This window comes from Eptatretus burgeri, chromosome 15, assembly GCF_056783735.1.
Source record: "Eptatretus burgeri isolate ZD-2024b chromosome 15, Ebu_testis_v1, whole genome shotgun sequence".
NCBI lineage: Eukaryota > Metazoa > Chordata > Myxini > Myxiniformes > Myxinidae > Eptatretus > Eptatretus burgeri.
Window position 1 is genome coordinate 43,189,365 of NC_140975.1, and position 9,999 is coordinate 43,199,363.

The following is a 9,999-nucleotide window of genomic DNA, read 5'->3' on the forward strand; positions in this document are numbered from 1 at the left end:
AACTGTTTGGCTACCCATTCAGGTCGGTCTTAACCGGCATGGACACAACATAACTTTTTGAGTTATCGTGCTAAATATTGTATTTAGTTCTATCTCTCAATGGTGAAGAATCACTTGAAAAATTCTCAGATACAGATCCGGATTCGGACATGCACCAAAATTGAGCGTTGCTGTCCTTGGCCGGTCACCTACACATGTAAAAATTTTCAGAAAGATTGCTTGAAAACTGTGGGCAAAAATCGTGTGACAAACAAACAAACAAACAGACAGACAGACAGACAAACACAAAAAAATTTCACCAAGTAATAATTGTCCTTGAGTGGTCCAGTCAGAGCCCCGACCTAAATCCAATCGAAAATCTGTGGCATGACTTGAAGATTGCTGTCCATCAACGCTCCCCGTGCAACTTGACTGAGCTTGAATAATTTTGTTCAGAAGAATGGGAAAATATTTCCCAATCAAGATGTGCAAAGTTGGTAGAGACCTATCTAAACAGACTCACAGCTGTAATTGCTGTCAAAAGTGCTTCCACCAAGTATTAACTCAGGGGGGTGGACACTTATCGAACCAAGATATTCTAGTTTTGTATTTTTAATTAATTTTCTGAAATTTGTAGAATGTATTTTTCATTTGGAAGTTGTTGGTTACAATGTGTAAATGAAGGTGCAAAAAGTCAGATTTAATTTCAGGCTATTAGCAACAAGAGCAGAAAATTTTGAAAGGGGGTGTAGACTTTCAAAAGTGTGTGTGTGTGTGTGTGTGTGTGTGTGTGTGTGTGTGTGTGTGTGTGTGTGTGTGTGTGTGTGTGTGTGTGTGTGTGTGTGTGTGTGTGTGTGTGTGTGTGTGTGTGTGTGTGTGTGTGTGTGTCCTCGGAAACATTCGTGACTTACCTGTATTCATCAACGCTAATTGTTTTTGCTACTTTGATTTGATTGATCGAGATCGAGATATGGGAAAAAGAAAATATCCGACGTTAAAAACCCGGTCGGAAGTCAAAGGGAAGCGGTGTATTGGGGGCGCATCTGCTCTGTACGGTCGGCAGTTTGACTTTCCGTCCAGTTTTTGATAAATTTGTGTTGACCTTCCATTCCAGATCTAACTGATAATTTAAAATTAATATAAATTTGTGCTCAATTCCTTTTTATTTATTTGTGTTGGGTTCTGACTTCTGATTTATCATATATATATATATTGTCAGAACACAAAATATACTGACTTTCCCCACACCATCCAGCCCATCCCCTCTCCATAATTACCACATCCCCTCACAACCCCTGATCCACCATCACCCCCACTAACCCACACCCACCATTCCCTCACTCCCAGAGAAAGCGGGCATCGTCAAAGATGCCTATGCCTCTGCAGCGACGTGTGGTGAGGCGCGCGAAGCACGCCAATAAATGTTAGTAATACGAATAGCAATTGTAAGGTAACTTGCCGAATGTGACTGATATTGCTTCTTTTGATGAGTGTCCATATTATGTAGAATACTGGTTGTTGCTATTCTTAAGTTGTTTTTGAGTGGTGCTAATAGCTCACATTAAAAAAAAAAAATGAACAAAACATCACCACCACACAAGCCAAAGATTCTCCTTGCCTTCTCTGGGCTATCCTGCCAGATATATATATATATATATATATATATATATATATATATATATATATATATATATATATATATATATATATATATGGTATATATACATGTCTGTCATGTTTGGCTAATTGAGACGAACTGGCCATGTAACTTGAAATGACACTCGACAGCGACGTGACCACGCTATGAGCCAAGTTAGAGATTTTTTTAATAACAAGGAAGAATACAACATTGCTTCCATAGATATTCCTGGGAAATTCATTCAATGGCTGCATTAGCCTTTTAAATAATGCTTTCATATTGAGGTGTAAAGGGGGAAAAAAATAATTAATGATCAATGTTTTTGAGATGTGGGTCGCGTTACCGTTTAAGACAAAGCTGAATCATGCATGCAGTACTGTCATGCCAAGGTGTCGTGTCGGAGAGGTAACATCGTATAATCGTAAAGTGTAAATATTGGAATGTTTTTGGAGACTTTCCCCTCTGTTTTGTCTTCTGAGAACTTCCATCCTACTCACTGTGGGTTAATGTGCATATACATCAATTTTAAACTTCTGTGCTTTGCTGTGTGCATCACAGTTTGAGCAGTTAAGTCCCATTTTGAGTTAGGTTTGGGGCACAGGTGGTACATGCGGAGTACAGTGAGTGCTGCAGGTGGTGAGTGTGGAAGTGCAAGCCAGTGGGGTGTTGGCATCTCCGTGAGCAGGAAACAGTGCAGACAGGCCTTTGTGTTGTCGCGTCCGGCACCATGCAGGAATGCAGCTCAGTCCCGTCTTGGCTTTCTCCCCTCCTGTCCTCCTTGATCAGCATTCCCATTGTGTTAGCTTACCTTTCCATGCATGACTAATCCACTCAGCACCTTGGATTTTCATTCCCAATCACCTTACTGTATTGCTCAAAATAAGTAAATGATTAAAGCTTGGAATTCCCCCACCCTGTTTATTCCTTCACTCCCACCCCCTCTGCCCTCTTTCAACCTTACTTCGTTATCTCCATTTCAATCGTCCTCCATTTTGCTGATAACCTCCATCACCCCTGACCCTGTCCAGGTTGCCAAGATAGAGTACACGCGGAAGAAGCGGTTAAGGATGCGTGAGACGGTGGTGCAAGTGGAGGAACACCTCGCTTGCCAGTGCCAATGTCGTACGGATGCCACCTGTGCATCACATCAAGGTGAGCAGGAACACTGATGTGGTGTTATTAGCAGAGCGCCCTCATGTGGTACTTGTACCGCAGTCAGGATCACAGCTTCAGATCAGCAACTCTTTCCTTGGTCTCATTTCCCATTTACACATCCTCTTACAATGGATTATTTTGCTGATATGGTTCCTCTTCTTCTGCCTCCTCACAGCATTTTAAAATCTAAAGTAGTTGTTTTTTGGAGGATTTTGACAATTGCAATTTTCCCCCCAAGGTTGAAACAATGAAGCGATGCAATATGATGTGCCATTGTGCTGGTTTTAAAAGGGGGTCTGGGCTAATGTCGTTTACATTTGTGGTGATATTCCATTGATATCGCAGACTCCAACTGGGGAATATGGGGAAAAACAAGCGGATTATTAAATAATGTTACAGATGTAATGTTACAAAAACAAAATTCTTAAAACAAATATGAATTTCAAAAAATGGCAAAAAATATTTCCATAAAAAAAGCAAAATTAAAAACCAATAAATAGCCCGGCTTCCCGGCATTGTGGTTACAGCGGTAACATGAAGAAGAAAAAAACCCTCGCACTTTGATTAGGTGGTCATAAAGTGGTGCAGAGGTGGCCCACTTACCTCTGAGCTGCCTAGTCTGGGTTTTATTCCAGATTGATTATCAATTGTGGGTTGGTATTTGCAGATAGGACATCATAATGTGTGTGCCGTCCTTCATTCTGCGGCTGGAAGTTAAGCCAGGCGTCCCATCTGTTAGCATTAGTTGGTGAACGTTAAAGATCCCACAGTATCTTTCACGAAGACCAGATGAGTTATTGCCATCACCATAAATAATTTGCAACGTTTGTCCAAATCACCTTCAGTCCTGGACCAAAAGGTTACCTGGCTGCCCCCATAAGGATGTGGGAATAATTGGAGCTGTTAAGTAGTAGTAGTAGTAGTAGTAATAGTAGTGGTCGTCGTCGTCATAGTAATATTGTTTTTAAATATATATATTTTTAGAAGAGTCAGGCTCATGGAAAAACAAGGTTTGAACTGACATAGTGGGGGCAACAAATGGGCACAACGAGCAAGGAATGGAGGGAGAGACACACAAAGAAGAAACCACAAGTAAGAGGGTTAAGTTATGAAAGATAATGGGAGTAATAATGATCATGGGATAGGTGGTGGTGCACTGCTTGAAGCCCAGCCTCGAGGTGGGTCCGTAGGTTGGAGCAGAAAGAACAAAGGAGTTGAGGTGTGTAGTGAGCATGGATTTTGAAAGTTGAATCAGGAGGGGGGTTAGTGGAAGAAGGCTTGCATCCTGGAGCTTCTGGGGAGGGCAGAGGGAGCTAGACCGGCAAAGAGGTGGCAAAAAACCCACCGACCTGCCAGTGATGTGAACGCAACTGGCTCTGTGTTTCACTCTCATCGCAGGAGATTCCAATAATGTTGAGAGCTTTAGATTCCACAGAATCCTGAACAAACAGATGTGAGTCTAGGGTGCCAGCCCGTTTAGGAAGAGCAGTACTCCATTGCACAACAGACAAAGGCCTTGTAGACAACGAGTACCTCTGATTTTCCAAGGAAAGACTTGGCTCAATAGAGGCTGCCCCCCAGTCTGTGGCTGGCTTTGAAGGCCAACTTTGTGATGTGGTTGGCTGAGAAGAGGCCAAAGGTGATGGTGAGTCAAGAAGTTCGAGACTCGATCTCTTCCAGTGGCTGACCATGGAAATAGATGTGTGGGTGAGTTTGACGTTTGTTCTGGAGCAACAGGATGAGATGATGAGATTTTCCAGGATTAAAGTAAGTGTTCCACTTATCAGACTGGCATCTCTTCAATTCCATATCAGCAGAAAGTGACACAGCTGTTGTCTGCCTTGCAGTGGGATGGGGGTACTATATGACTGTGTGGAGTCATCTGCAAAAAGGAAGAGTTTTCCAGAGCATCAGAGAGGTCATCGATATAGATGAGGAATGAGACTGGGCCCAACACACTGCCTTGGGGAACTCCAACCTCCCCTGGGTGGAGGAGGAGAGGATTCCATTCATGGCAACACATTGATTGTGTGAGTGGAGTGAGTAATCCAGGAATGAAGTCGGCCTTGAATGTCACAGGCAGAGAGTTTGGCAAGCAAAGCAGGATGCTAGATTGTGTCGAATGCTCGAGTTGTCTAAGTAGATGGTCCTGCCTTGATTGCGATTTAGGGCCTCCAACCATTGCTGAGAGAGGCGCAGCAATATGTCCAGAGTTGTGACCAGAAAAAAAATCCAAACTGTTGGTTGGAGATCAGGCTGTTTGTAAAATGGAAAGACTTGACATCAGCAGCAATGAGTGAGTCCATGACTTAACTTAAATTTGCAAGTAAATGCACTGGTCTGTAGTTGATATGATCTTGTGCCCTTCTTGTAGATGGAAGTGATGTTTTCTGACTTTCAGGCCAATGGGAGGTGGCCAAAGGACAGAGTGAAATCGGTAGAGAAAGGGAAAGCAAGAATTGCAGAGCAGGATTTGAGAACATGGGCACTGATGCCATCTGGGCCCATTTTCAAAACAGGGTCAAGGCTGGACAGACCTTTCTCTACCTTCTCAGGTGAGAAGGATACAACGTCCAGTAGACAGTGGGTACGAGGGGGTAGGATGGGTTTGGGTACATGAGATTTGGAGGAAAACAGAGTTTACACATTCAGCCTTTTCTTGGGCAGAATCTGCAGTTCTGCCATTCAAGAAGAGGGATGGGATGGAGGGGAGCATACACCAGAGACACCATGGATTGGAAGAAGGAGACTGGTTGAAGAGTTCACCCTTGAGATTTGTAAGATGGTGTTTTCTGGTTGGCTTCTGTATAGCAATGCTTGTTGCAAGCCTTACGGAATGAACTTAAGTTGCCCTCGGCCGGGCTAGCCTTCCATACTGAGAAAGCAAGCTGATTGACTGCAACCACCTCTATACAGGGATGTAAACCAGGGATTCGAGGATGCATAAAAGAGCTGCAGATGGGATGGGATAAACTGGTGCATGAGAGAAAGTAGACTTTGTGAAGGTATTACGAGGTGGAATCAATATCAGGTGCTGTGGCGATGGTAGCCCGATCCTTTTGTGAGAGCAGATGGAAGTCTCTGCCAGTTGGCCGGGACGAACAGTCATAATCTGCGTGGTTGAGGTGGCTCCCTTCCAATAGCCAGAGAGATATGAGCTTTGACAAGAAAGTGGCCAGAAGAGTCAAGATTGGCAGAAGAGAAACAGGAGAGCTTACACAGATTGTTAATCATTACTAAGTCCAGGGGGAGGATGTACCAGTTACAGAAATCCCGGTTAAGGTTACAGATTTGGTCAAACCCACACAAGGTCTTTTCTATAATACTCTGGCTATTTGTTGCAGAGCTAACACCCAGCCAGTTGGCATGGTGACAGTAGAAATTGCCACAGATGAGAAACAGAGTTGGGAATGGATGGTTACGAGTTGATCCGTATTCGAGGAAATTGTCGTCATCGTTGGGTGGACAGTGTACAACGCAGCCAAACATTAGGTATTGCGGAGAGGTGTATGTATGCAGAGGTATTCTACGTGGCTTTGATGGTTTAGTGGATATTGCATCAACCAATTTTGAAGGAAACAAAGTGGAAATGCACCAATTGGTGATAATCTGGTATGTTTGATATGTACATTTTCCCTCATTGTGCCGTTGCATGCATGTCCCTCGCCCCTCACTCCATTCAGTGTTCAATGCAGCCCAATGCCGATGCATATCACGGCGGAGAGGGAAGCGTCGGCGTCCTCGATGCACGGATGAGACGTGCATGTCAGGTACTTGTCTTGTCGCACCCTGAACCAATTGCGTGGACTGTTCGAGTTTGATGTTGATGATCATTTATCTCGGTTTGACTCAAAGATAAAAGGGTTAGAATTCACTTGGGAATGTTAAAATTGGATGCTTGGATTTGACGAGGTTTGACTTTGACCGGGTGAGTGGTTCAAAATAAAAACACCTTGCAGAACAACTCTCTTAAACAACTACCAAGTTTAACCATTATGTATTAGTTTTGCTATAAAAAGCACCCTGTATTATTTCATGGAGTGAAACTATGAGGGGGGGAAAAAAAATTAAGTTACCATTGTTGAATTAACAACAACAGGCTTCCCTGCTTAAACCAAACTGCTGGCGGTGCGTGGATCCCCCGAGGGCAGTCGACGCTGGCAGCAGCAGCAACAACAGCAACCAGTGGAAATTGTAAAGAAATAAATGTCTACGTCGCGATTGTTTTGCGTTTCCCTTTCCAAACGCACGTTGGTTTTTCTCTTCCGTTGCTTTGTGCGTTGTTGTCCATCTCTCCTTGTTTATGGGTCCTTTCATTTCTTTTCCGAACCAGAACCAGGCCGTGGTTGATTGCCGATCCTCAAACTGATCAGCGGCCTATTTGATATCCTGAGGAATTACGACTTGAGCACTTACAAACCAGGTCACTTAATGGATACCTCTTTCTTAGTGTAAAGTTATTCAGAATGTTCTCTTGCAACGAAGGAAGGGAATGAGTCAACCACAATGAGTGGAATTCCTCCTGTGCACTCCCACATGTCTGAGGTTTGATAGGGCAGGTGGATTATCTCACCCTTTCGGTCGTTAATGAGCCGGCTGGACTTTTACCAACAATGACGTGACAATTACTCCAGAGTCCACTTCCCGAAGATTAGAATCCAGATCTTTAATACTGCTGCCATCCCCGGGTTCTGAAGCCACAACCTCTGGGCTCCATCTCACGCCCTCGCCAATAGGCTACCAATAATTCCCATCATCTTTATGCGTTTGTATGTCGGTTAATGAAAGTCTTAGAGTTTACCAATGGGAGAACAGATCATGAAATGGCCAGCAAAGGGCTCATTATAGACAAACTAATTAGGAGTACATTTTACCCCATTAATAAGATTTACTGAATCCCCAACACAAAACAATTGTCAAAACACAGTCGGGAAGAGTTCAAGGTATGGTTCGCTTGGCCGAGGCCGTTTATTCCTGATGCGTGAAACACCCTGCAACTCATGCCTTCAGAAAACAGACTTTTTGGAATGTTGGCCACATTTTCCATCCAATTATCATGTAACTGTGTGTAAAAATTACTCAAGCGGTTGCGGAGAAAACAAATTTAAAAGCGAATGAAGGTGAAAAGGTGAGGGATGGAAGAAGAAAACGCAGTGAGGGCTTCGGTCGACGTTCCACAGCATGGTCAAGGATGGTATGGACGCCGATTACAAGTTAGCAAATTATTGGTTCATATAGACAGTGATGATCGAGTATTTACTCCATCATTAACCTTGCCAATGTAGACAAAGCAAATTACCCGAGTCACATGACTCGTTATCCCATTCGAATGGCTCCCGATAAAACTGGGTTTAGTGTGACATCTATATGTATTGCAATATCCATTTGTGCTCGCTTTGTTATACAATTGGAAATACGAGGCCAAAGTCTCAGTGTCTATTTTGCAGTTTGCAAATGACATTGATCTTGACTGTGGTGTGTCGTGCAGGCAAGCAGCGGAATCAATAGGGCAAAGCATCTCTCTTCCTTCCTAACTCTGATGTGAGGTTGGGAAGGCAGATGAATTGTTCATTTGTGGGCCTTCCACTTTTTACGGTCTCGCTCTGGATAACCATCCGTCCTCGTGGGACGGCGAGATGGACTGCTGGATACTGCAAAGCTGTTGGGATACTTTCTTCTACGCAGGCCAAGTCATTTCGAGCAGTGCTGGCTCACCCCTTCGAGATCGGTGTTCACGGCTGTGATTGTGAAGCGAAGTGGTGCTTTGCCGTAGGCGGTGAGGAAAAGGGTTGGTTTGGAATCGTAACTTGAGGTTGATGTTTTTATTTCATCACCATACCTCATATATGTAAACAGGGTGAGGAAGCTCTTATAATGGCATCTCATGGTAAATAGGTAGCTCACCTGGCAGCATTCCATGTTTTTATAAGTTATAGGTTCAAACCAAAGCAACCTTCTTTCAAATTGCTAAATGTTGTCCAAAACTTGTTCTCGAAAAATATTTATTTTCATTTGTATCAGTTGCAAGAAACCACAACCAATATTGTTCGTGGGTAAAATGCAGTAAATTATTTCCCATAACCTGGTGCTTTGGGCTGTGCCATATTGGAAAGGCAACATTAAATCGGAGTGGAAAGGGGGGGGGGGTAGGTTGTGAAGGAGTAGGGGGAGTGGTGTGGTCTTCTCTGCTTGCTTCTCGAGCCCACAGGCCACAATTTACAACTGGATGGTTGAACCACCATCAAACCCTTTGTTTGGAAAGTACTGTGGAGTCTTATGAAGTATGTCAGTCACTTTAATGTACATAGTCTTGGAATATTTTATATATTTTCATTTGTTTGTTACTGCTTTGTGAATAAAGTATGAGCTGTTACGTTGGACTTTGAAGCCTTAGTCTGAGGTTGATCAACCATTGTCAGCAACAGCGAAGGGGATATATATATATATATATATATATATATATATATATATATATATATATATATATATATATATATATATATATATATATATATATATATATATATATATATATATATATATATATATATATATATATATATATATATATATATATATATATATATATATATATATATATATATATATATATATATATATATATATATATATATATATATATATATATATATATATATATATATATATATATATATATATATATATATATATATATATATATATATATATATATATATATATATATATATATATATATATATATATATATATATATATATATATATATATATATATATATATATATATATATATATATATATATATATATATATATATATATATATATATATATATATATATATATATATATATATATATATATATATATATATATATATATATATATATATATATATATATATATATATATATATATATATATATATATATATATATATATATATATATATATATATATATATATATATATATATATATATATATATATATATATATATATATATATATATATATATATATATATATATATATATATATATATATATATATATATATATATATATATATATATATATATATATATATATATATATATTCTTCTTTCGGCTGCTCGTGTTAGGGGTCGCCACAGCCAATCACCGTAATGATCCGCATACTGATTTGGCACAGGTGTTACACCGGATGCCCTTCCTGACGCAACCCTGGTCGCCTCTTCCGACACA

At 40.7% G+C, this 9,999-nt stretch overlaps 2 protein-coding genes across 2 annotated transcripts in view; one reads left to right on the forward strand and one right to left on the reverse strand.

The window, feature by feature from the left end:
• Positions 1 to 9,153, forward strand: part of LOC147012056 (uncharacterized) — a 54,289-nt gene extending 45,136 nt beyond the window's left edge. Inside the window, exons 6-8 of the mRNA XM_085856366.1 lie at positions 2,647 to 2,770; positions 6,457 to 6,543; positions 8,262 to 9,153. Of these exons, the coding sequence (XP_085712492.1) occupies positions 2,647 to 2,770; positions 6,457 to 6,543; positions 8,262 to 8,281 (231 nt within the window). The 3' untranslated portion in view covers positions 8,282 to 9,153. The remainder of the gene's footprint in view (positions 1 to 2,646; positions 2,771 to 6,456; positions 6,544 to 8,261) is intronic.
• The window catches only part of RAB11FIP4 (RAB11 family interacting protein 4), a 60,797-nt gene continuing 53,904 nt past the window's right edge, over positions 3,107 to 9,999 (reverse strand). Inside the window, exon 17 of the transcript XR_015051970.1 lies at positions 3,107 to 3,125. The gene's annotated coding sequence lies outside the window, so the exon portion shown is untranslated. The remainder of the gene's footprint in view (positions 3,126 to 9,999) is intronic.